At 36.3% G+C, this 27,229-nt stretch overlaps 1 protein-coding gene and 1 pseudogene across 5 annotated transcripts in view; both read left to right on the top strand.

The window, feature by feature from the left end:
- The window catches only part of NEO1 (neogenin 1), a 206,486-nt gene that overhangs the window by 89,447 nt on the left and 89,810 nt on the right, over positions 1-27,229 (top strand). For all 5 annotated transcript variants that reach the window (XM_034660703.1, XM_034660704.1, XM_034660701.1 and 2 more), the window contains exons 6-7: positions 4,783-4,937; positions 6,296-6,416. In XM_034660703.1, the coding sequence (XP_034516594.1) occupies positions 4,783-4,937; positions 6,296-6,416 (276 nt within the window). The remainder of the gene's footprint in view (positions 1-4,782; positions 4,938-6,295; positions 6,417-27,229) is intronic.
- On the top strand, positions 11,760-13,048 carry LOC100471605 (annotated as a pseudogene).

The raw sequence follows: 27,229 nt of genomic DNA, 5'->3' as shown, positions 1-27,229 counted from the left end.
CATTTATCCTGCTCTTTCTGTGAGAGGTATATTTAAGGATAACTGAATAATTGATGAGGGGATATTTCTCTCTATAGAAGGAATGATAGAATAAGAATATGACTATTTTGCAAATTCTAAGACTGTTAACATCACAAAAAGAGAGATAGTCACACATTATGAGCTCTCCTGATTGAAGGACCATGACACTACTTATGAAGTAGTCTTGAAAAAATAAAAAGAAAGAGCCTAACTCCAATCAGCTTCCACATTTAACTGCTAAATGCAGGACTAATATGTTAAATCGATCATGGCATGCAGTCAGCAAAAGATAGACTACAGGAAACTTTACAGGACAAATGACTTCCACAGCAAATAAATTACAAACAGGGATAGGAGATAAAGGAGGAACCTATAGATTAAAAGAAACATAAGAAACAAATTAATATTAGTGAATACACTTTGCCCAATTCAAATAAATCATTCTTTTAAAATGTAGATTGATGATACTGAGAAATTACTGTAGATAGCAACCTGATGATGGTATTATAGTTTTGTTTAGAAATGGGAATTTTTGTTTTGTAGATGAAGTTAGTTAAATTCTTATATATAAGATAATGTAATACCCGGGATTTGCTTTCAGAGTAATCTGGGGAAAGACATGGGATGGGTTAGGATGTAGTTGGAGTAGGACTAGCCATGAGTTGATAATTGTTGAAGCTGTATGACAGGTACAGGCGGTTTATTTTTATCTTCTCTGTAGTAAAAAGTTAAAAAGAGAGAGAGAACATAAAGTTTAAAGTTAAACTACCTGGGCTCAAAATGCAGATCTGTCACTGACTAAGCTTTGTGACCCTATGGAACTACTTAGATTCTCTGTGTGTTAGTGTCCTTGTCTGTAAAATAGAAATAATACAATAATACCAAAATAATAGGGTTGCTGTGGCAAATAATGATAATAAGTGGAAAGTATTTGTGAATGTTACCCATTATCATACACCAAATATATAAACTAAAATCCTGAAGTTGTGGTTGTTTAGAGATCTTGGTGTGTTTAGGAATAGTTCAGTTGAGTTCCTTATTTAGTTTAGGAACAGACTGAAACACATGGCCAGCAAATGTCTACTGGTAGAACCAGAACTCAACTGGAAGTCTCTTGACTTCAGTCATTGCGGTGTCTTCACAATAAATCATTATTGAATAATATTCAAATAAACTTAAATATCTGATCTTAAATAGGGAACACTCAGGATCAAAAATATATTAGTTTTTTCCTGCATCTAAAATTTATTGCACTTCAAATGAAAACTCGTTTGTTCTTATTTGTCTCTTTTCTTTGAGAAGGAACAGATACACTTAACCAAAGGTGAGTCTAAATTCATCTGAATTACAAAAAAAACAAAAACAACTTAATGAGTAATGTTAGGAACATTTTGAGGAAATAAAGGAATAAATGGAGAGTACTTGTTCTACCAAATATTTAAAAATATTATATAGTTACAGTCATTAAGTTTGTGGTTCTGGTGGTTCAGGAATAGATCAATGAAACCACTTAGTATTCAAAAATAACTCCCCCTCAAGGGTACATAGGATTTTAATATTAGAACTCTTTCAGATCAGGTACTCTTATTGGGACTGTTGAAGTTGCCATTTAGAAAAATGTAAAGCTGGGTACTTGGTAAAGTCCAGATTATTTCACTGACATACTAGAAGACGCAAGTGAGTATCTTTATAGTACGGAAGCAGGGAAAACCTTTGGAGTAAGAATAATAAAATATAGGTGCCAAATAAAAGGGGAAGACTGATAAATTGTACCACATACAAATTGAAAACTGGTAGAACGGGGGCCTTAAGTAAAAGAGAAACGTAGAAACTGAGAATATCGGCAGCACGTATGAGACTATTAGTCCAGGTATAGTCAGGAGCCGGAAATCACACCAGGAATTTGAACAAGGAAATTTTAATATCAAGAATTATTAACTAGTGAAAGTGTTTTAACTACAAAAAAAAGACAAAGGACTCTAAAGAATAAAGAAATAGTAAATAAAAGGATCAGAAACTACTTCCAGAGCTAAAGGAGAGAATCCAAAAAGTGAACAAACTTGGACGAGGGCCTCCGTGTCTGAAGTTGCAGTCCAGACCTTGGAGAGGGGGTAGTTGCTGCCAGAGGACACATCCATGGGCCAGGCTGGCCCACACATCTCCTCCTGGATTCCACAGACCTGAAAGCATGTGTGGAAAGTCACCTGCTGGGGTGCCATGGACTGACTGATGGGTAGGAAGTTTATCCATTCTTTCCCTCCTTTGGCTCCTACCACTTCCTGGGGTTTCTACCTACTCACTGTACTCTTACTCTTCATTAACCCAAATTATAAAGCTTGTCTGGACCTCTTCTCAGGACCTGCCCCACGCTAGCCAGTGTAGTAGGCAAGAAAATGAAAAAAAGAGGAAAGCAGATGAGAAAGGAAGAAATGAAACTGTCTCTCTTCACAAACACCATGATTATTTATGTAGATAATCCCACAGTTGTCTATAAAGAGATGCTAGAACTAATGAGTGAGGTTGGTGTGAGCACAGGATAAAAAGTTTAATATACATAGGGGCACCTGGGTGGCACAGCGGTTAAGCGTCTGCCTTCGGCTGGGAGTGATCCCGGCGTTATGGGATCGAGCCCCACATCAGGCTCCTCTGCTGTGAGCCTGCTTCTTCCTCTTCCACTCCCCCTGCTTGTGTTCCCTCTCTCGCTGGCTGTCTCTATCTCTGTCAAATAAATAAAATCTTTAAAAAAAAAAAAAGTTTAATATACATAAATCATTTCACCTCTGCATATTAGCAGTGAACAATTGAAAACTAAAAAAAAAAACAAAACCTTAAGTACCACTTACAGTAGCACCAAAAAATATGAAATACTTAGGGAAACACCTAATAAAGTATGAACAAGGTTTGTATATTGAAAACTATGAAACAATGATGGGAGAAACCACAGAACGAAATAAATGGAGAGGTAACCCATATCCAGGGAAAGGAATTCTCAATATTGTTAAAATGTCAAGTTGCGACAAATGTGACATAATCCCAGTGAAAATCCCAGCAGGCTAAAGCACAATTTTAGCTCACCTATTTAAAAAAAAAAAGCTGCTCTTGTCATCGTTGGTTTTTTAATAGAACTAGCTGACAGTGAAGCTTGCTGCTTTGTGATATAGGGAGGCTTATCATTTGAAACTTTGAAACAGGGATCAGTGAGACTCCCTGTCAAGGAAGTCATATAGGATGGGACCCCTGGGTGGCTCAGTCCTTAAGCGTCTTACTTCGGCTCAAGGTGTGATCCCGGCGATCTGGGATCGAGTCCCACATCGGGCTCCTCCGCTGGGAGCCTGCTTCTTCCTCTCCCACTCCCCCTGCTTGTGTTCCCTCTCTCGCTGGCTGTCTCTCTCTCTCTGTCAAATAAATAAATAAAATCTTAAAAAAAAAAAAGTCACATAGGAAATTACAGCATTAAGTGGGAGGTTGGACTAGATGATCTGCTCTCCCCCTTCTAATTCAGTCTTACTCTGTTATTTATAAGTCAGTGTTTTACAATTTTGGAGCAAGGAGAAAGAGAAATACTGGAATATTTAGGTTTTTTCAAATATACTTAGCCTTTCCCCGAAGATCCTTTCACTCTTTCTCCCACCCTTAAACACTGTTTCATGCAATGAGGGATGTTACAAATGAAGGGTGTTGTATGAGTGAACTCTATAAAGCCTCTAATGTGACATTTGTAAGCCTTTCTTTAAAGTTGTTGTTACTTATCAAGCTGACTGAAAAGAAAAATGTCGGTTTTCTCAATTTTCTTGAATTTTGATTACGCTTCTTCCAAAATGGTATAAGTCTTAGGGAAGTAGTCTTTTAATGCTCATTTTTAGACAGCTTAGAATATTCATTTTGTTGGGTAATCGTTCTTTCTGATGGCTGAGTAGTATTCCATTGTCTGTATGGACCACATCCAACATTTGCAGCAACATGGACGGGACTGGAGGAGATTATGCTAAGTGAAATAAATCAAGCAGAGAAAGACAATTATCACAGGGTTTCACTCATTTGTGGAACATAAGGAATAGCAGGGAGATTGGAAGGAGAAGGAAGGGAAGCACGAAGGGGGCGGTAAACAGAAGGGGGAATGAACCACAAGAACTATGGACTCTGGGAAACAAAACTGAGGGCTTCAGAGGGGAGGGGGGTGGGGGAATGGGATAGGCTGGTGATGGGTAGTAAGGAGGGCACATATTGCATTGAGCCACTGGGTGTTATACTCAAACAATGAATCATGGAACACTACATCAAAAACTAAGGATGTACTGTATGGTGACTAACATATCATAATAAAAAATTTAAAAAGAATATTCATTTTGTCAATTTCTTCATATAATCAATTTAGTAAATATTTATCAATAAGGAAACTCAGAAATTATCTTTATAATTATTCTTCCCATTAATTGTACGAGAATATCAATTCTTAAAAATACTGTGTTCCTATCATATATTTTAATTTTTAAGAAATTTTTATTTTAAGTAGGCTCCACACCCAATGTGGGGCTTGAACTCACAATTGAGGTCAAGAGTTACCTGTGCTACCGACTGAGCCAGCCAGGCACCTCCTAACATATATTTTAAATATATATTTGTTATATGCTTTTGTAAAAATATGTGAAAACCTCAAATAATAAGTAAAAATCGTGTGAATTCTAGGATTTAAAAAAATTGCTTGAGATATGAATAGATATTTTTATTTTTATTAATATCCTGATTTCTTCTGTTTCAAAGCCCAACCTGAATTCCTGAAACAGCCTACTAATATATATGCTCACGAATCAATGGATATTGTATTTGAGTGTGAAGTGACTGGGAAACCAACTCCAACAGTGAAGTGGGTCAAGAATGGGGATGTGGTTATCCCAAGTGATTACTTTAAGATTGTAGTAAGTATTTTCAAAGGACACTTATCTCTGAAACCTCTAAATGTCTTTAAATGTAATTACTAAGAGATCTGTTGTCTTACATATGCCAGTTGATGTCCTGCAAGTGAAGACAGGAAAATCCTCGTAGAATGTAATCTCTTCATTAGCTGATGAGAAAGCTGAGCGTAGATGTACTTTGGTAGCTTATGTAAGATCACATAGCAAGTCAGTAGTTGAACTAAGCCTAACGTCCAGACCTGCTGACCAGCAGTTTGGTATTCCAACCCAAACCTGTTAGTACTCTCGTTAAACACAGTTGTCACTACTTTCTCGGTAATGATTATCCTGTGTGTGCATGAGTTGTCTTCATAGTTCTCCATTCAGAGAACAGAAATCTGTCCTTCATATACGGATGCCCAGACCTTTCTAAAGAAGTATGACCCAGGGTTGGACGATTGTTGTGACAATAGGTAAAAAGACCCTTAAGAAGTAAATAGCATTAAATGTATTTAAGAATACTCAGCCATTATTACTTTTTATCTGATACATGGTTAAATGCTTAGTAAATATTGTCTCCTATTATTATTATCATTATCTAAATCCTAGTAATAAAATTATCTCAGTTTTGGTAATAAGGATTAATATCTTAAGGTGTATACATGGCATTCATAGAAATAATTCAGAAGTATTTATGGTTGTTACTGGTGTAATGTCTTATAAATTTTTCATATAAGTAATTCATTCTTAATAAGAATATATTTTCTATTTTGAAATGCATAATCTCATAAGTTACAAAAAGTAATTCACAAGTATTTAAATTAAAAAGCTATTTAAAAAGCAATGTGTTACAGCTAAATGAGAATTTTTACCTTTATCAGTTTCATGTTATTCTTAAAAATCTTAAAACCAAATTATATTAATAACAATATTTGCCATTTATATAGTTCTTTATAATTTAAGGAAAGCTTGTATATATGCATCCTCATTTAACTTATTGTAGACTAATTTGTTTGAACTGATGATATTAGAGATAATTTTAAGAAAATGCCTTGAATTCACAAATTCAGACTTTTACTATAGTCACATGGTATCATATGTCCTATATTTTTCCAACCAAAGGTGTAGGTTTGCAAACACTGTGGATATTACTTTCCATAAGGATTACGTTCTTAATTGGTTAGTTACAGTGTTTCCTGTTCTAGTCAGTTAAATCAGTACCTTGTCAATAAAATTGAGTTAACAGGTACACAGGTAGATAATATTTAATAGCTGAATCATGCAATTTTACTTATTTTTCCTCCCCAGAAAGAGCACATCCTTGAGATTTTGAACTAATGTTCATCAGTCGAATCATAAAATTTTATGTTTTTCTTTCTCAGAAGGAACATAATCTTCAAGTTTTGGGTCTGGTGAAATCAGATGAAGGGTTCTATCAATGCATTGCTGAGAATGATGTTGGAAATGCACAGGCTGGAGCCCAACTGATAATCCTTGAGCATGGTAAGAGGGGCCAAAATAGTAAAATGAAAGAGGCTGACTGTGTTTGAGGAATTAGTATCTATCACAGTACCTATTACTCTAGGATACCTCATGATTCATAACCCATTTGTAAAGACCAGTATATGACATAGCTAAGAGGAAAAGAAAGCAGCCTAAATATTTTCTATTACTTAAAATGATGTAGAAACACAATTTTGGTAATACTGAAAAGGAAAACTGATCAATTACAGTCTTACACAAATGAATGTTCTTCATATTTCAGTCATTTTAATCTCACAAATATATTTCTGCTCTATTAAAATAGAAAAACTTAAAGTACTTTTTATTTTGCATTGACTTTTTCCAGAATAAAAATAACACGCCTTTTCTGATTATCACGCATACAAAAAATGCTTATAAATTCAGACAACATTGAAAAGTAAAAAAGGGAAAACCCTACTTTTTATCAGTCAGAGTCAATTCTGGGGAAACCACACAATAATTTGAGCAGATAATCTTGACTATAAAGAACTATTAACTATAACAGGATTAGAGTAACAAGGGGAGGGCTGGCAAGAGGTAAAGACAACCCTAGTGAATGTAAGAATGGCAGATATAAAGAGCAGCCACAAGCTGTCGGTCTGAGAGAGTGTGTTAAGCTCCTCAGGACTGAAATCCAGACTGTGTTGGAGAGGGTGTGGCCTTGTTTTACTGGACACGGAGAAGTTGCTGTGCGATTGAAGCCTGCTCAAAACCCAGGGTCTGGTGTGCCAGGCACCCAGTCACAAGGAGGTGTCTCCCTGAAGGCATTCTGCTACAAAGCCACCTGAGGTGTTGGGGTGTTGGGAGAAGCTGCTGTCCAGCTGATACAATGTAAAAGATACGTCCTCTGCAGAGAAAAGATAGATAAAGTGCCCATCTTCATTTTTGCAGAGCAGGTGATAAAGGATGAATTTGGAATTGAGGGGCAATAAATTGATGATGGCACGTGCTCCACATCCTCCCTGCTGGGAGTACTACATGTGGACATGCGCACATGTGTGTATGGTTTGGTAGTGCATTTTCTTGGAACAGCGTGCTGTGAACATCTTCTTCTGTCAATAACTATATAGATCTCTATCAACATTTTCCATCGTTGCACAGTATATTTGCACTTCGTTTTGTGTGAGTGATTCTCTATTGGTTAACATTTAAATTGTTTCCTGTGTTTTACTATTATGAACAATGCTATGCGGAACTTCTTTATATGATTATTTTCTCACACTAAATTACTGGAAGTTGAATTGTTGGATAATCTGTGTCAAATTGATAAGGATACCTGTTGGATGTATTATCGTTTTAGCAAGAAGAACATTTTTCATTTTGTGCAGTTCTCAAGAATACATGAAAAAGATAATGCTTTAGACATGTAGTCTGGTGTCTGAGTCAGATTAAGTTCAGGTTCCAGTGTGGCCCCAGCTCTATAGCCCAGGTGCAGAAGCTACTGGTAAAGATAGTGCCTACTTTGGCTTTTCACTAAAATAGCATATGAGATTTTTATAAGCTCTTTCTTGAAAATGTATTTGAGAGTACTATTATAAAAAGAAATAAAATATTAGAACTGCTCTTTTTTTCTTCCTATGTTTGTGAATTATACCTTTCCCTATTTATTGAAAAGGATTTATAGAAACTTGTCACTTTTCCATCTTGGCAAATGCCTCAGTATGATTGCCAAATCAGGCACTAAAGTAGATAAGATCGTTTCTTTTTATTAGGGGCAGTGATTTTCCTTAGTAAAATTTGTGAATCTCTTGGGGTGATTTACATGGAACTAAATAAAGGAATTTCAGTAAATCTGTGTTTGGGATTACCATTATAGATTTAACTCTAATAGTATAAATGGTTGGCTATGCCACCCGATCTCTACACTAATCCTAATTGGGTTTTCCTCTGAAAATGTTTGGATAGCATAAGTATAGTTGCAGTGTGTGTTTTTTTCCTTTTTGAGACAACATTTCAAAAACAGACAACATTTTTGGGCTGGCAGAAGTTTTTAGTAACCTTGTCAGGGATGAATTAAGAATGTGTGAATTATAAGAAAGAATCATGTTACTAATTTTGCTGTTTTAATTTGCGAGATAAATATTTATGTGGGAAAGCTAAAAGAGAATATAACAATTTATAAGGTCTGATCTCTGTCTTTCTGGAGTTTATAGTATTGTAAAGGATGTAAGAGATGTGTACAACTTAATACCCAGTCCTTAATAAAGGTTCTTTTTATAATACAAATAAAGCAGCATACAATTAGAAAGAGAGGAATTCTTTCTGTGTGATTAGGGAAATTTTTTCACAAAAAGTATCCCTTTTGTAACAGACCTTGAATTGTAAGAATTCCAGATGTTAAAAAGAGGGTTTGGGTCAGTATGGAAATAGAGCACTTGTTCCTTTAGGAAGTTAGCCTCTGAAGGCAGAGTAGGATCAGATTGATCATGGCCTTGATTGTAAAGAGTCAAATGCAATACTGTAGTAAGGCAGTCTGATGATAAAGTCAGGTTTAATTAGAAGAAGTCCATTTGAGGGCACCTGGGTGGCCCAGTTAGTTAAGCATCCAGCTCTTGGTTTCAGTTCAGGTCATGATCTCAGGGTCGTGAGATCAAGCCCCACGTCAGAGTCCACAGAGTCTACTTGAAATTCCCTCTCCCTTTGCCCCTCCCCTTACTCACTCTCAAATAAATATAAAATCTTTAAAAAAAAAAAAAGTCCATCTGAAACTAATATAACACTGTATGTTAACTGGAATTAAAATAAAAAAAAATAAAAAGCCAAAAAATAAGAAATAAAAATACAATCATTCCACACACAAAAAGAGAAGAAGAAGGCAGATTGGAGGAGGCAGCTAGTTGAAGGAATAATGTTATAAGAGACCATTGTGAGATAAGTACTACTAGGAAAATAGAAAGGATTCTAATAAGATATTAGTGATTTATCTAATCCAGACTTTATTAACTGAATATTAAACATTGTTATAGAGAAGTCAGGGACACTTCCCAGGTTTTCTCTGGGTCACTGGAAGAGTGGTGATGCCTTTTGAAAACAGAAAAGGAAGGTGAATTGAAGTGGAAGGGGGACTTCTACTCAGCATGTAAAGAGTGGGCACAGAACATCCCACTCTTACCTACAATAACAAGCTGGATAATCTACAAAATCATAATTTGTCTGAGCCCATCAGAGAGCTCAGCTTGCAAAGCAGCCAAGTAACCTAAATTCCAAAGAATGGTACACCCCTTTGCCCCCAGAGAATGGGTCATTAATTCTTTGACCTTTGGCAGAGCATGAGAGAAAGAAATGACTGCCATAAAAGTGGATCAGAAGAAATCGACTAAAGTTTTGGTTTTTTGTTTTTGTTTTAAAGATTTTATTTATTTATTTGACAGACAGAGAGACAGCCAGCGAGAGAGGGAACACAAGCAGGGGGAGCGGGAGAGGAAGAAGCAGGCTCCTAGCGGAGGAGCCTTGTGGGGCTCGATCCCAGAACTCCGGGATCACGCCCTGAGCCGAAGGCAGACGCTTAACGACTGCGCCACTCAGGCGCCCCTCGACTAAAGTTTTAATTGATTGTTAAAGACTCAGTGTGAACTAGTCTGGAATACCTGAGGGCCCCAGATGAAAGGGGAGTTCATACATGCTTGCAGATACATTTCCCTGGAACTCCGCAGGATACTCACTGTGAAGACTGGTGGCAAGGCAGAGACTCGAGAAGGCATTTTGGTGGTGAAGAGGTGAAAGAGGTAATCTGTGGCACCTGGGAAATAGGTGCAAGGCCCCTCTAATTTACTCAGACTCCTTTAAGCCTCAAACCAGGGAGGGAGGGGCAGAAAGCCTTATTTCATAAATTTCTGGGGGGAAGATTAGAAGCAAAACCTTTCTGCTTCTAGAGGGAGGAAGCCTCTGGTGCATAAGGCCTACCTAATACTGAGGCTGGACAGGGACAACTCCTACTTGCCCCACCACCAAGTAAGAGCCAAAAGGTTTCTACAGCCAGGGAAGGTCAAGAATACAGAGAAATCCGTATGTAGTAGAGGTATGCAGAAATGGTTGAAAGCTGAGAGGAAAACAGTTAAATTGAGAAAAACTCTCTGGCGCTTCATCTCTCTTCTTTTGCACAAGATAATGATAGGTCCACCATTAGANAGAGGGAGGAAGCCTCTGGTGCATAAGGCCTACCTAATACTGAGGCTGGACAGGGACAACTCCTACTTGCCCCACCACCAAGTAAGAGCCAAAAGGTTTCTACAGCCAGGGAAGGTCAAGAATACAGAGAAATCCGTATGTAGTAGAGGTATGCAGAAATGGTTGAAAGCTGAGAGGAAAACAGATAAATTGAGAAAAACTCTCTGGCGCTTCATCTCTCTTCTTTTGCACAAGATAATGATAGGTCCACCATTAGAAGAATTTGAAACCTGTGGTGTGCTAATGGTAACTAAAACAACAGTATAATCTGTACCAAGCTCAATTCTTGTCTAAATTGACTTAACCTCTCCACACTAATGGCTTGACAGAATAGACATGCTGTGTTCCAAGTATAAATAATAATTATCTCAGTCTCTGCTATTCTGTACACCATGCCTAGCATTCAGTCAAAAGTTATTGGACGTAGAGAGGACAAGGGAAAACTGGCCCATTGTTGAGGGATCAACGGAAAGGAGACCCAGATACTGGAACTATCAGACAGGGATTTGAAACTAATTATTATTAGTATGTTAAAGGATTTAGTGGAAAAAGTAGTAGCTTGAGTGAACCAGAGGAGGAATTTGGCAGAAAGATGGAAACCATAAAGAGTTTGAAGATATTTATATTTGCCCAGAGAGTGAAAGGGTTCTTTAACCGAGGAAGGGAAATTTAAAAAAATAACGGTATCAGAGATGAAATATTTACTCAGAGTCATCAGTAGACTTCAACACAGCTGAGGAAATAGTCAATCAACTTGCAGATAGTTCAGTATAAATTATTTAAACTGATAGAAAAGATAAAAAGAGGTTGAACAGAATAAGATGGGAAAATAAAAGATGGTATAACATAAGTAAATGGGAGTCTCACAAAGAAAAGAGAACAAGAACAGAACAGGAAAAAACATATTTAAATAGATAATGGCCAAAAATTTTAAAAAATTAACAAGATCAGATTACAGGTCAAAGAAGAAGAGGCTCAGTCCCAAGGCTAACAATAATAACGATAGTAGTAGGTAGTAGTAACAAAAGAAAACACACCTATACACATCGTAGTTAAACTGCTGAAAAACAGGGACACCCGGGTGGTCAGTTGGTTAAGCATCTGGCTTCAGCTCAGCTCCTGATCCTGGGGTCCTGGGATCGAGCCCCGTGTCAGGCTCCCTGTTCAGTGGGGAGCCTGCTTGTCCCTATGCCTCTCCGTCCACCCGCTCATGCTCTCTCTCTCAGTCTCACTCTCTCAAATAAATAAAATCTTTAAAAAAAATAAACTACTGAAAACCAAACATAAGAATTCTTGAAGGCAGCCAGAAAGTTTTAACAAGACACAGAGGACTTTTTCCTTTCGGTGCTGTGGTGGCAGGATGGTGGTGTAGGTTTCTAAGAAGAAGTTTGTCGCTCTGGTATCTGCAAAGCTGAACTGAACGAGTTTCTGACTTGGGAGCTAGCTGAGCTGGCTGCTCTGGAGTTGAGGTCCAAGTTACACCAACCAGGACTGAAATTAACTTGGCCACCAGGGTGCAGAATGTTCTTGCTGAGAAGGGCCGGCTGATCCAGGAATTGACCACTGTGGTTCAGAAGAGGTTTGGCTTCCCTGAGGGCAATGTGGAGCTTTATGCTGGAAAGGTGGCCACAAGAGGTCTGTGTGCTATTGCCCAGGCAGAGTCTCTGTTCCAGACTCCTAGGAAGCCTTGCCATGTAGAGGGCCTTCTGTGGTGTGCTGTGTTTCATCACGGAGAGTGGGGCCAAGGCTGTGAGGTAACGGTGTCTGGGAGGCTCCCAAGGACAGAGGGCTAAATCCATGAGCTTTGTGGATGCATGATGATTCACAGTGGGGACCCTGTGAACTACCACGTTGACATTACTATCGCTCAGATAGGGTGTGCCAATTAGATAGCATGATCAAAATGAAGATTGTGCTTCCCTGGGATCCAAACGGTCAGACTGGCCCTAAGAATCCCCACCTGACCATGTGAGCATTGTGGAAACCAGATATGAGATACTGTCTACCACCGCCATCTTGGAACATAAGAGTGGGGAACCAGAGCCACCTGCCGTGCCACAGCCAGGACCTACAGCATAACAGGGTCTCCTTGGTGGCTGGATCTGGAGTTTGGATATTACTCTGTAAAGACCTTTGATAAAATCTTTGAAAAAGACACATAGCCTGAATAGACTCCATTCACTATTTGAACTGAAGATTTTATTGCCCAAAGGGAACATTACTTCATTTATTCTTAGGGCTGCCTGGCTCATGATACTTCTGTGTTTTCCATGAAATCTTTGGTTTCAGCTGTGATTGTGAGGCAAGAGCCAGAATAGAAGGACCTAAGCAGAGCTAACCAGAGGGATATCCTGTGGGGAAGTGACTGTGCGATGGTGAAGGCTGATTGCTAACAGGACAGCACCTTGATTACTAATTCACTGCAGTTTGGGTTTATAGGTTTAAGAGGGATATATTTATTTTTATTTATTTTTTTAAAGATTTTATTTATTTATTTGACAGAGATAGAGACAGCCAGCGAGAGAGGGAACACAGGCAGGGGGAGTGGGAGAGGAAGAAGCAGGCTCACAGCAGAGGAGCCTGATGTGGGGCTCGATCCCATAACGCCAGGATCACGCCCTGAGCCGAAGGCAGACGCTTAACCGCTGTGCCACCCAGGCGCCCCAAAAACAGTAAAGTTTTTAACAAACTTTTTTAGCAAAAAATTACTGTAGAATTCAAAACAGTTTACAATATAAATATAATAGAAAAATATAAAAGTATAAAATATCAATATCATAGTTTCTAGTATATAAGTACAGAAAAATACATACAAAAATATAAAATAGAAGAATAGTTTATAACATATAAAATTAAAATATATGACAAAACAGTGAAGTTTTAACTTTTTAAAAAAATTACAGTAGAATTGAAAATAAACTTGTAAGGTCTTTATATCACATATCAGATCATAATATATGAAGTAGACTGTGATCATTTAAAAATGCGTATCATAAAACTTTTAGGGGACCTACTAAAAAGTAGAGAGAGATTTGGCTAATAAGTGAATAGTGGAAATACAGTGGAATCTTAAGAAGAAGTAAGGAAAAGAGGAAAAAGGAACAAAGAATAAATGGGACAAATAAAAAACAACTAGCAAGATAGATTTGAATCTTTATCAATTATTGCATTAAATGTAAATCCTTTAGGCCTTAAAATAAGTCTCAAACGTCTAATAGCATTTAAATCATCTAAAGTATATTCTTTGACTTCAGGGGCATTAAACTAAAGCTCAATAACAGATACCAGAAAATCCTCAAATATTTGGGAATTAAACAGCCTTCTACATGCATCAAAGAACAAGTCACAGGAAATTAGAAGCTATTTTGAACTGAATGAAAATGAAAATACAACTTACCAAAATTTGTAGAATGCAGCTAAAGTAGTTTTTTGAAGGAATCTTTTATTTTTTATTTATTTATTTATTTATTTATTTTAGATTTATTTATTCTAGAGAGAGAGAGAGAGAGAGAATGAATGGGAGGGGCAGAGGGAGAGGGAGAGAGAATCCCAAGTAGACTATGTGCTGAGCACGGAGCCAGATCTCATGACCCTCAGGTCACAACCTGAACCAAAACAGTCGGATGCTGAATGAACTGCACCACCCAGGCACCCCGTTGAAGGAAGCTTTTAAAAGCTAGATAAAAAAAGAGCAAATTAAATCTAAAGCATTCAGAAGAAGAAAATGATAAGAGAAATAATTGAAATGGAAAACAGAGTAAATGAAACCAAGAGTTGGTCCTTTGAAAAGATCAGTTTAATTGGAATATGTTTAACCACACTGATCAAGAAAAACAAAAAAATTACCAAATTTAGAGTGAAAAGGGAGGACATCATTACAAATCCTATAGACTTTAAGAGGATATAAGGGATTATTAGGAACAACTTTATGCCAATAAGTTTAAAAAAGAAAGTAATAGAGCTGGTTTGTTCAGGACGTAAAGCATCAGTTTAAGATGTGTTGGGTTTAGGTTATAATAGAAAACTAGATAAAAATGTCTAGAATCAGAGGGCAGTTCATGTCAGAAGGTCAGGAAAGAGGTTGAAGAAGAAAACAGGATTCGTGTTTGATAAATTTTAAGAGTTTTAATCAAACTCTTGCTACAAATTAAGGCAGCTAAGTATTTTATTTTCTTATATGTAGAGAATATTGTGTCCCCAATTTTTATGTGGTAGTCTTTCACACTATTGTAAATTAAAACTCCTTAACTCTCTCTTTAGTAAATGGAGTTAGAAGGGATCATATATTATCTAGTCATTTATCTGCCTTCATACGATTNATCAGAGGGCAGTTCATGTCAGAAGGTCAGGAAAGAGGTTGAAGAAGAAAACAGGATTCGTGTTTGATAAATTTTAAGAGTTTTAATCAAACTCTTGCTACAAATTAAGGCAGCTAAGTATTTTATTTTCTTATATGTAGAGAATATTGTGTCCCCAATTTTTATGTGGTAGTCTTTCACACTATTGTAAATTAAAACTCCTAAACTCTCTCTTTAGTAAATGGAGTTAGAAGGGATCATATATTATCTAGTCATTTATCTGCCTTCATACGATTATCTTAGCTGGAGTTCATCCCTGCGTATTGTCTTGAAGATCTGCATGGATACCATTGCTATAATCTTTGGATAAATTTTTTTGCCATGTGCTTTTTTTTTTAATGATCAAAAAATTCATTTTGTTTCTGTCTTAAACCACCACAGTTTTCTAGGGACTTGCCTCTCAATCTCTTATTTTATCTACTTAAAGATAGCATTTATTCCCTTACTGTTTTTTCCTTCTTACCATTTCCAGGTATTTAAATTATTTCTAATAGAACATCTTCTATTCGAAAAAAAATCTCTTTAATCCCATTCTCGTGCACATCATTTAAAAAATATGGTGGCCTATAANTATCTTAGCTGGAGTTCATCCCTGCGTATTGTCTTGAAGATCTGCATGGATACCATTGCTATAATCTTTGGATAAATTTTTTTGCCATGTGTTTTTTTTCTTAATGATCAAAAAATTCGTTTTGTTTCTGTCTTAAACCACCACAGTTTTCTAGGGACTTGCATCTCAATCTCTTATTTTATCTACTTAAAGATAGCATTTATTCCCTTACTGTTTTTTCCTTCTTATCATTTCCAGGTATTTAAATTATTTCTAATAGAACATCTTCTATTCGAAAAAAAATCTCTTTAATCCCATTCTCGTGCACATCATTTAAAAAATATGGTGGCCTATAAGAAGCTGGGGAAAAAACTTATATAGCAGAAATAACACTTTATAATATTTGAATGTATGAAAAAGTGAAATCACAAATCATTGTGGATTGAAAGATGCCTACATTACATAATACATGGACAATTGCTGTAAAGAATTAAATTATGTATTTACCTTGTGTCAAAACAAAATATAGAGAGTAAAATTTTAATTGAATCCATAAAAATGTTGAAAGATGGTAGAAGAGTCTTGCCACTTGCTTTTACATGTAAAAGGAGTAAGAGAGAATACAGATGGAAAGTTGGTACTTTCGGGTATAAAAATTTAATTCTTCTGTATATAAGTATGAGAAATATCTTAATTAAAGAGGAGACAAGGTAGGGAAGAAATTTAATACTCTGAATATCTAAGAGTGCACACAAATGGAGATGATAAAATAACTAACATAAACATACAATTCACAATAGAGCAAAGATACTTTCTAAACATGACAAATGTTCCACTTCACAAAGATGTAAGACTAAATCAGTGAGATGTCATTTTTGCCTAATGAAGATTTTATCTTTTAATGAACATTACTTTATAATGGTTGGTTAGGGTGTGGTTAGGGTCGTGCCTGTCAGTGAAAATATAAATGGTTACATCATTTACTAAAACCATTTTGACAATCATATGTTAAAAATTACTGACTCAACCCATTAATTGTTCTTTTAGGATTTTTTCCTAAGGAAGAAATCAAAGATTTGGACAAAGACTGTTTATATCAGCATTTGTAATTTAAAAAGAAAAAGGGATAAATAGAGAAAGAATAGGAAAGGACTTACTTGTCACCAAACGGAGGAGTTAGTTAAAATAATTATAATACAACATTGTGATGGAAGTTACTTGGCCATTAAAAAACCACTTCTCTGAACACTCTTTAATGGTATCAGGAAACTCTCAGGGTATAATGTCAAGTAGAGAAGTAAAATACAAAATTATACATACCAAATAATCTGAGTTTAGTTTAAAAAATTATATAAACACATTTAGACATTCCCATAGCAAAATATTAACAATTGTTATCTTTGGATACTAATAATTTTTCAGTTTTCTAAAATAACCATATATTCTTTCTATAATCAGTAAAGGTTTTTTCATAACTGAATACTAAAGCTACCTTTCAGTGCTGAAATTTAGAGAACACATGAAACACGTAATTTTGAGGACTTCCTGCCAAAATCATCGTAGATGGAAGGATTACAAACACTTCCCTTCATAAGAGTTGGGTTGTATTGCAGGAAGTAAACAGAGCAGTTTCCAGTAGACCTCACTGCTATCCCTGATGTGGTAGGACAAGTCCTAGAGGCTTGAGCAGCCTGAAGGAGGAAGGATGGGAACTGGCCCACTTCGAGCCCCTTTTCCCTTTGCATTCATTACCATTGCGAATCTCTAAGAGTAAAATAGAATGTGTGTATGTAGCATTCCCAGATCTGTTTGACCGTGGAACTTTTGTCTTTTTTTAAGTGGACCCATTAAATTCTTAAAGAGCACAATTTGGGAAACACTGATGTAGAGATATTGAAAGGAGGATGGACAAAATAGAGGTGGGCAAACAGTGGCCCACAGGCCAAGTCCAGCCAGCCTCCTGTTTTTGTAAGTAAAGTTTTATGGAGACACAGCCACACTTGTTTACTGATTATCTGTATCTGTCTGTAGTTGTTTTCACACTCTGACGGCAGAGATGAGTAGTTTAGACAGAGATCATATGACCCAGCAGGCCTGAGATATTTACTCTGTCCTTTACAGAAGGAGCTTGCGAACACTGGCATGAATGATAGCAATCTTTCAGCCCTGGTAGTTTGTGATTCTAAGTTATTTCTGGTCAGTGGAAGTCTGTTTCAGGCAAAAGTTTTTAAATGAAAAATTGGGGAGGGGGTAGGTGGAAAAAGGCAGAAGAAAGGCAGGAGAGTGACAGATACAAGGATAACAGAAGAAAGTCAGACGTGGTGTGTGAGTAACTAGGAAATGTGCAATGGTGACTGACTCCAAGGAGGAGTTGTTAACACAACTACAAACCACAGAGAGTTTGCTAGCACATCTTTGTGGCTGACATTTAGTACTTAAGTACTAGAAACACCGTGGAGTAAATTATTGAAAGTGGAAAGAGGGGCGCCTGGGTGGCTCCGTTGGTTAAGCCTCCGACTCTTAGTTTCAGCTCAGGTAATGATCTCAGGGTTGTGAGATCGAGTCCCGAGTCTGTGCTCAGTGTGGAGTCTGCTTGTCCCTCTCCCTCCCCCTTTGCCCTTGCCCCTGCTCATGCATGTGTGCTCTCTCTCTCTCAAATAAATAAAATCTTTTAAAAAAGGGAGGGGGGAAGAAATCTCTTGTGATGATGTTTACCTTCATGCATCTGGTTTAAAAATAATATTGAAAGGATTTGAGCATCTTTGAGACCAAGTCTTATTTCTGTAGAGGGAATTTTTTTTATTTCTACTGGGTACTGGCTATAATACTGGCCATCAGCCTGCTGGGTCGTGCTTGGTTACAAAAAGGCACATCAGAGCACCCACAATTGGCCTGTGATAGAATTTGAATGACATAGTTTTTAAGTTAATTATCACCTTTGAATATAAAATGAAATTTTGTAATTATAGTTAAAATATTTAAGACACTAAGAACAACATTCTTAGTATCTTATAGAAGCAACAACAGTAGGAGGCAAAATTTCTAATTGGGAAGTAGAATTTGAGAATGAGTATTTTTCCAACATATTTTCATTTTATTCCTCCAGCTTTATTGACATATAATCAACATTTAACATTGTGTAAGTTTAAGGTGTACATACTGTAAAATGTTTAGCACAGTAAGGTTACTTAACACATTCTTTACCTCGCATAATCAGCATTTTGTTATTGTTACGGTAAGAACATGGTGAGTTCAGCTCTCCTACAACTTTCAGTTACATAGTACAGTATTGTTTGCTAGAGTCACCGTGCTGTACATTCCACCCCAGACCTTATTCCTTTGTGAGTGGAAGTTTGTACCCTTTGACCAACATCTCCCAATTTCCCTCACCCTCAGTCCCTGATAATTGTTATTCTACTCTGTGTTTCTAGGAGTTCAGTGTCAAACATAATTTTCTTAAAATATTTAAAATGCTATTTTTAATATTTACTTTCATGCATTTCTAGGAACAGCAGCTCTTGATTTTAGAAGATTTTGTAGTTTTAAAAATATTTAATCATAATAGTATTTTTATTTGCTGCCAATTAAATTAATATTATCTGTCATCTTGTGCTAAAATACTTTCTCTTATAATTGTCAACTGAATGATTTTTTATTAGCATTATTATAAATTACTGCAGTTAAGAGTAGTGAGAATTAAGTAAAATGTGTTTTGTCCATTTACTTTTTATTAGCCTTTCTTCCTGTCACTTTGAATTTAAAAATAGATTCCAGAGTTATCTTGTAAGATTTAAATTTAAAAACACAAAAGTTTTTTTCTTTGTGCATTCATTCATATCAAGTCTGATACTTGGCAGTTTTTTAGTTCCAGTAAGGGAAGATGGGTTGGTGAAAAGGGAGTAACATGAACTTGTTTTTAGTAAAGGAAATTCATACTTTACCAGCTCATTAAATGACTTCTAGGATATTATGGCCATGGTAGATAAGGACACATATTGAGTTTTACTTTTTTTTTTTTTGACAGAATTATTTCCAAAAAATTCCATATAGTATCTAAGGTAAATATTGAATAATAGAAGGTCTGGAATAAGTGACTCATGGCCTGGCATGATTAAAAGTTGGCTAGATAGCAGGAAATCATTAGTCATTAGTGGAATATTTTAAGTCTGAAACACTAGAATGTATGATAGTTGGTGTTGATTTTATTTTATTTTAAACTTTTTTTTGGTATTGATTTCAATCAAAGGATAAATTCTAATCAGTCATTTTGCTTTTTTGTAGCAGTAATTATAACTTTAAGAAAAGTTTTAACTCAAGACAGTTATGATGAAATTTGACTTCTTAATCATGAATTCCATGGCTAGGAACGTTCTGGGATTGAAAATGCATCTAGGGGCGCCTGGGTGGCACAGCGGTTGAGCGTCTGCCTTCGGCTCAGGGCATGATCCCAGCATTCTGGGATCGAGCCCCACATCAGGCTCTTCTGCTATGAGCCTGCTTCTTCCTCTCCCACTCCCCCTGCTTGTGTTCCCTCTCTAGCTGGCTGTCTCTATCTCTGTCAANAGGTATTGAAATTCTCTGATATTTATTTTCTGTAAAATGAAGGATTTAGATTATATGATTTCCTTATCATCAAATATTCTATTAAATGCAGCTGTTTTAGAAATATATGTATTAGGGGCACCTGGGTGGTGCAGTCAGTTAAGCATCTGCCTTTGGCTCGGGTCGTGGTCCCATCCAGGGATTGACCCCCACGTTGGGCTCCCTGCTCAGCTGGGATCCTGCTTCTCCCTCTCCCTCTGCCCTCCACTCATGCTTGCTCTCTCTAGTGCTCTGTCTCTCTCAAAATAAATAAAATCTTTTTAAAAATTAAAAAAGAAATATACGCGTTAAATATAAGATGAATTTCAGAACTTTTTTCTGTCTCGGTATTGAAATAGATACATTGTTTGCAGAAAGATGGAANAAGCTCTCTCTAGTGCTCTGTCTCTCTCAAAATAAAATCTTTTTAAAAATTAAAAAAGAAATATACGCATTACATATAAGATGAATTTCAGAACTTTTTTCTGTCTCGGTATTGAAATAGATACATTGTTTGCAGAAAGATGGAAGCATTGCCAGTTACCTGCCATAATGTGTGTAATGAAACAAACCTCATACTAAAGATCTGAATTATTGGCTTCGTGTCCCAGCCCCCCTGTGGATGAGGTAGTTAATCTCTCTGAGCGTCATTTTCCTTATGTATAAGTATAAACAGTAACCTCTGCACAGCACACCTTGAGAGGCAAATAAAATAATAAAGTCGACCGTTGAACAACAAGGGGGTTAAGGGTGCTGACCTCCCCTCGCAATCAAAAATCTGTGTATAATTTGATTCCAGCAAAACTTAACTAGCCTCCTGTTGGCTGGAAGCCTTTACCAGTAGGGTAAACAGTCAGTTAACATGTATTTTATACATTATATGTATTTTAGACTATATTCTCAAAATAAAGTAAGCTAGAGCATAGAAACTGTTAAGAAAATAATAAGGAAGCGAAAATCCACTTGCATTACTGTACTGTATTTATCAAAAAAATATTTGTGTAAGTGGACCTGCGCAGTTCAAACCCATGTTGTTCAAGAGCCAACTGTATATGTAAAGCATTTTGTAAATTTCAAGTACTCTGTAACTCTAAGGTAATAGTAATTTGAAAGAATGTGCAAAGGCTAAGCTACTGACTGGGATTTCAGTAGTCATTAAATTAAAACGAAGATGAAAGGTTAACTTCACAAAGCAAGGTTTGAGAACTTTTTTAAGTAGACAAGAGTAATATAATTAATATTCAGTTAGATCATTTGGATTTGCAAAATAAGAAAAAAATCATGTGACCAGATTGCAAGGCATCTGAAACGGTTTGCTTAAAACTAAACTTGCACAAAATAGTTTTAAATAAACATAACGCATGTTCATTGTCAAAAATAAGAATGTGTAATTGACTGAAATAAAAGTAAATGTACCTTTTAACCCTTCCCTTAATCTCACTTTCTAGAGATAGCCCTTGTTAACAAACGTTGATTATGTATTTATTCATTCAGTAAGTATTTGTTGAGCAAAATTCCACGTGCATTCCCTGTGCTAAGTGGCGGGGATGAAGTAGCCGACAAGCAGGCCTGAGTCTCTGCCATCATAGTGCTTATGTACTGTAAGCACAGGTGGACGTTGAGCAAGTAAATAAAATAATTACAGATTATATGCCTACTTAAAGGAAATGAAAAGAATGCTCGGATGAGGAATTATTGAGGGTATATAGGCAGTCACTTTAAACAGGATAGACAGAGCAGGCCTTTCTGATGGGATATGTCAGTTGAGACCTGAGCCTTAGAAGAAGCCTGTGTGTATTTTATATACTCACACAGGCATAGACACACATCATGTATAACCTTTTTATTTGCAGAAATGAAATCGTATTTTTCTGTGACTTTACTGAGCAGTATTTTATGGACATGCTGGTACTTACAGGTTTACCTTTTTTCCTTGCTCTATTATTATGAGACTGCAGTACGAGGAGACTTACATTTTTGTGTTCTTGATGGCAGTGTAAATTTTTTTGAAATGCAGTTTAATAATTTAGAATTCATATACCCTTTCATCAAATAACCCTATTTATAATAATTTACCTTGCATGTATCTATCAAATATTTAAAGATATTTTTGTTAGACTAGGATAACTCTGGAGACAGTACGGTCCATGCAATTAATAAGGGAGCTGATTAAATAACATAATACAATGGAACACTAAGTAGCTGTTAAAAAATAAAGTAGGTCTATGTAAGGTAAATATGGTAGATGTGGAAAAACATCTGCGTTGTATTATTAAAGAAAGTTATGGAAAAGTATATGTAATCTGATTTCATTTGTGGAAAAGATAAGACAGAAGGATGAACAGTTGATCCTTGAACAATGCCTGTGAACAGGGGCTAGGGGCACCAACCCACATGCAGTCAGAAATCTGTCTATAACTTTTGACTCCCTGAAAACTTTACTAATCGTGAGAACCATGAGATTACCTTTTACCTGCAGTACACGGTTTGCTGGAGAGAAGAACTGCTTATGCAGAGATGTTTGGTGTCACGCAGGGATGATTAGCTTCACACAGTTTTAAGTGGATACTTGCAACACCTTAGCTCACCACAGTGGCAACAAGAAGCAGCTACAAAATTATTATAGTAGTACTGTATGCACTACGGTTAACTTTATGCAGTTAAAATTTAATACTGTCTTTACATTTGCATACATTTCTCTCAATTGCACATGGCACCATGAATAGTCCATGTATGTATAAGTTTTGATAAATTTTAACTTTGTGTATTTTACATTTGTGTATATTTTATGATAGTAAATGACAAAATAGACTAGTATTTACATATATGTTATGTATTTGTGACATACCTAACTTTTTCTTAATTTTTGGGGTATTGCTAACCTGTGAAGTTGATCTGTGAGTTTTTTCAAGTGGTGCAAATCTCCAAAAAATCTCTGAAATATTTATTGAAAAAAATCCACGCATTAAGTGAACCACACATTTCTAACCTGTGTTGCTCAAGGGTCTACTGTGGATGTATATGTATGTGCTTGTATGTATAACAGAGTTTTATAAATCTGCACAACAATCTGTTAATTGTACTTCTATCTGAGGAGTGAGGTTAGAAATGTCTGAAGATGGAGAGGGAAGGACAAACAATGTATTGTAAATATTTGAAAGGCCAAATAAAATTAAATTTTTATTTAAAATTTAGAAATTAAATTTGGAATATTGCAATCGGGTCTGTACACATAGTGATTTTTACTTTGTTCAGGATACTTGAAAACTTTTTGAGTTTTTATTTCTTAAACATGTTTTTTAAGATTTTATTTATTTATTCGACAGAGATAGAGATAGCCAGTGAGAGAGGGAACACAAGCAGGGGGAGTGGGAGAGGGAAGCAGGCTCATAGCGGAAGAGCCTGATGTGGGGCTCGATCCCACAACGCCGGGATCACGCCCTGAGCCAAAGGCAGACGCTTAACCACTGTGCCACCCAGGCGCCCCTGAGTTTTTATTTCTTGAAAACAAAATGCTATGGGAGAAAAAATAAATAGGTTGTCTAGAGTATTTGGCAACTATCTCCGAATATTTTCTTATCTTCAAATATAGTATCTTCTATTATAGTATTTTTTTCCTGGAAGATGAATCATGTCATATAAGTGCTAAGGCAGTTGGATATAGTTTATTAATATATTAAAGCAAATTTGTTTTGTTAAACCAAGTGTTTTATTGAGTATGTGTACTGTGTAAATAGAGATTCCTAGTTACCTAGCAGAGACCCCTAATACATAGGCTGGAAGGAGAGACAATGTAAAATGATTTGAGTCTGGTTAGAATGGATCTTAGGGATCCAAATGTCTATTTAGCTGAGCTGGACACTCAGTTAAGTGACTTGTCTTATATCACATTGCTAGTTAGCAGCAAAGTCAGGACTGATATCTATATTCTCAGTTTCAGAATTCCCTGTACCACAGTTTAATGTTTTCAAAACAAAGATCATTTACATTCTCTTAATTTGAGGTGCAGTCCTTTGAGTCTACTGTGGTTATACTTATTGACAAGTCTGGTTAAGTGGACCATTTTGCAAGGGTGACCACGCGTCTAGTGTGCCTGAGACAGTCCTAGTTTATATCTGTTGTCCCAGTGTAATTACCAAAAGTGCTTTCTTGTCATTCTCATAGTATCTGGCCAGGGACAGTGTATTCTACAGTTCCAGTTATTCCCAGTTCATTGAACCTGAAAAGCTGTGAACAGTAAAGAATTGCAGTGCAAGCTGTATTAAATGACAGAGTGCCGCTGTAATTTGGGAGTGGGAAGAAATGGCAGACAGGGATGGCTTCTTGAAGAACACAGCATTCAGTTGAGCATAGAAGGATGAGTAGAAGATTGGTCAGGTTACACAAGGATGAAAAAGGATGACATTTAGGATGTATAAGTAGGAAGGCTGAAAGTGCCCCTGAGGAATAGCAAGCAGCTTAGTTTACCCATGTTCAGAAAGTAGGAATACAAGAATATGCATCCTGGAAGGTATACCCACACCAGATTATTTAATACCAGGTCAAAAGGCTGGGTGGGATTTACTGAGTAGCTAGAATTCAGCAATTTTTAGGAAATGAATAGCACTTTGTGTACAAGTAGTGCACAAGGATTAGTCTGTTGGAGGTGTGTTGGGAGAGTTGAGAGAGGAAAATATAAAATCTGTGATACTGATTGGAAGAATGGTGTGCCACATCAGATAGGATGTTTAAGACCCTCAACTAGGTATTGACAGTGGAAAGAGAAACTCTTTATCCCTTCGTGGCTCATCCATGCTAAATATTTAATAAATGTCAGATAGATGTTCCTACAAAGAAAGAGAGGACAAGATTGGTAATTTTTTTGGATACTTAAGGTAAGGGAGAGAAGAAGATTTAAGTTTCACACTAAATCCAAGCAGAGAGATTCTCTGTATAAATCCAAGGTTGTAATCTTAGTCTACTTAGGTTAAGAAAGTTTGTCCTTATTATTGTTGAGTTGTGCTGTAATGACTGCTCTGTTTTTAGAGAGCTTTGGAGAGGTTGATATATAAAGTATGATTTGTTTATTTAATGTTTAACATTTCATCTTTAACAAAAGTCATGAATTTTGAGGCCAGAATTTGTGAGGTCCAGGTAATAACTTAGTGACTCAATTATGAATTTTGGTTTTAAGCAATTAAATATAAGTTCAGTAAATGACCTTTCTGGACACAAAGATGGATTTAGACATTATCAGAGAGCAAGCTTGAATTTTAATTTGATGCTGTTATTTTGTTATAAAGAAAGAATCCATTATGCAGTGCTAAAACACCAGAAGGAAGATAGTATGTCTGAATATCTTTTAATTGGTAGCTATATTTAAGAGATGATTAAATTATACAATAACGTCATAGTTGGCAGAATATCACTCGGGTCTAAAAGACATCACTGACAATCTGGCTGCTTATAGACTTTATTTCATGTAGTTTCAATGCTGGAGCAGTGTGTTTTTCATTTTTGGTTATAGTTTTTGTTGGTGTTGAGAACATCTTCCATTTGATGCATGCTTAAGAGGTCACCAGAAATTAAAAAGTATAGTAAAATTTGATATGCACTTTGAGTTCTGTTTTCCTATATAGTATTAGCATTTTAAATACTACTGCCACGTAACTGCTACTGTATTGTCCTCATATGTATGCATATTTTAAAAAACAACCTTTGTTTGCCACCAGAGTCACTCTCTGAGTTTCCTCATCTACAGTGTGTCCCTGAGCATTGTAGACCTCAAATGATACAAAGAATGTGAGAGAGTTTTTAGCTGGATTCTAGTATGATGACAAATTTCTTCTAATTTTTAGGATTCCTCTTCAGTTTACATTCTTTTACAAATTCAAGTAGTTGATGTTTCTTGTCAAACTTAAAGATCTGGATTAAGTACTACTTGAATTCTATCACTTTTTACACAATCTAAGGAAATAAAAACTAGACTTTGGGCTTCTGAATCTGAATCTTAAAAAATGCTGATGCTCTTTATCTCTCAGCTATGTCTTGGAAAACTAGTTATGATTGGAGTTAATGTAAATCATTAACCACATTGGAACAAAATTAGTTTTCTCTTTTTATTGGTCTAAACGGATAATGAGCAAAAATATCATTACACATTTTGTCTTTCCTTTTGTCTGGGGTGTTACAGTCTTACCGAGGAGATGGCATTTTGCTTTAGGATGAAAGGCGAGAAGGCTGTCTTTTTTCTGGGCTCACTGCTGTGGTAGGTACGTCATTAGCAGTCTGGCACACCTGTTTTAATGAGTGCTTTTGATGTCAGGAAAATGTCAGATGACTTCCTTAAAACTGAAACATCTCTCCTGCACACAAGAATGGGAGGAGTATTTTGTGTTCATTTTATTTTATAACTTCCTTCAATTGTTTATATAAGTCATTTATTTAAACCACCAGTTCACTGGAAGGGCTGCTTATCAGAGCACACACTACCAAAACTCTCCAATAGAGTGCGTTCCTCTGATAGTGGATTAGTTCTTCTCCACCTTTGGGATTTAGTTCCTCAGAGGAAGAGCTCTAAAGTCTGTGGCATCATCACATGCAACTTTTGTTCCCTTGCTTTGAAATTATTTGAATACTCAAACTATGTAGCCTTGGTTAAGTAATTTTATGAGTTTATGTTCACATTGCCTTGTCCCCTAACCTGTCTCCTAGCTGTTTAGCAGCTGTGCTGGTGGACATTTCAGGTATTTGCATAGCTTGGAATTATTTCATTTTGGAGTATGCTGTTCTGTCACAACCCTGAAAGACTGTTACTACATTCATAAGCACCAGCTTCAGTGGGGCTTCAGACACCTGCAAGATCCTATTAGGTTTTCTTAGTCTGCTTCCTCCCCCTTTCTTGCATATCAATTATTTTAAAGCCTTCTGCTCTTCAAACCTACTATTTTACTGCCAGCAGTTGACCACGTTTCTCAATTCATTGAAATTTGAGATTCTTTTAGTGATGTAACATATGGTCAGTTTTTTGGTAACAATTCTGTGGGTGTTATGTTTGCTAGATATTACGGTTTGTAAATGTCTGTTAGATCAAACTTGTTAACTGGGTTTGTAAACTCCTTTAGAGCCTTACCTAATTTTTGTCTACTTAATCTGCC

This window comes from Ailuropoda melanoleuca, chromosome 5 (assembly GCF_002007445.2).
Source record: "Ailuropoda melanoleuca isolate Jingjing chromosome 5, ASM200744v2, whole genome shotgun sequence".
Lineage (NCBI taxonomy): Eukaryota > Metazoa > Chordata > Mammalia > Carnivora > Ursidae > Ailuropoda > Ailuropoda melanoleuca.
This window is presented reverse-complemented; position numbering and strand designations above follow the sequence as displayed.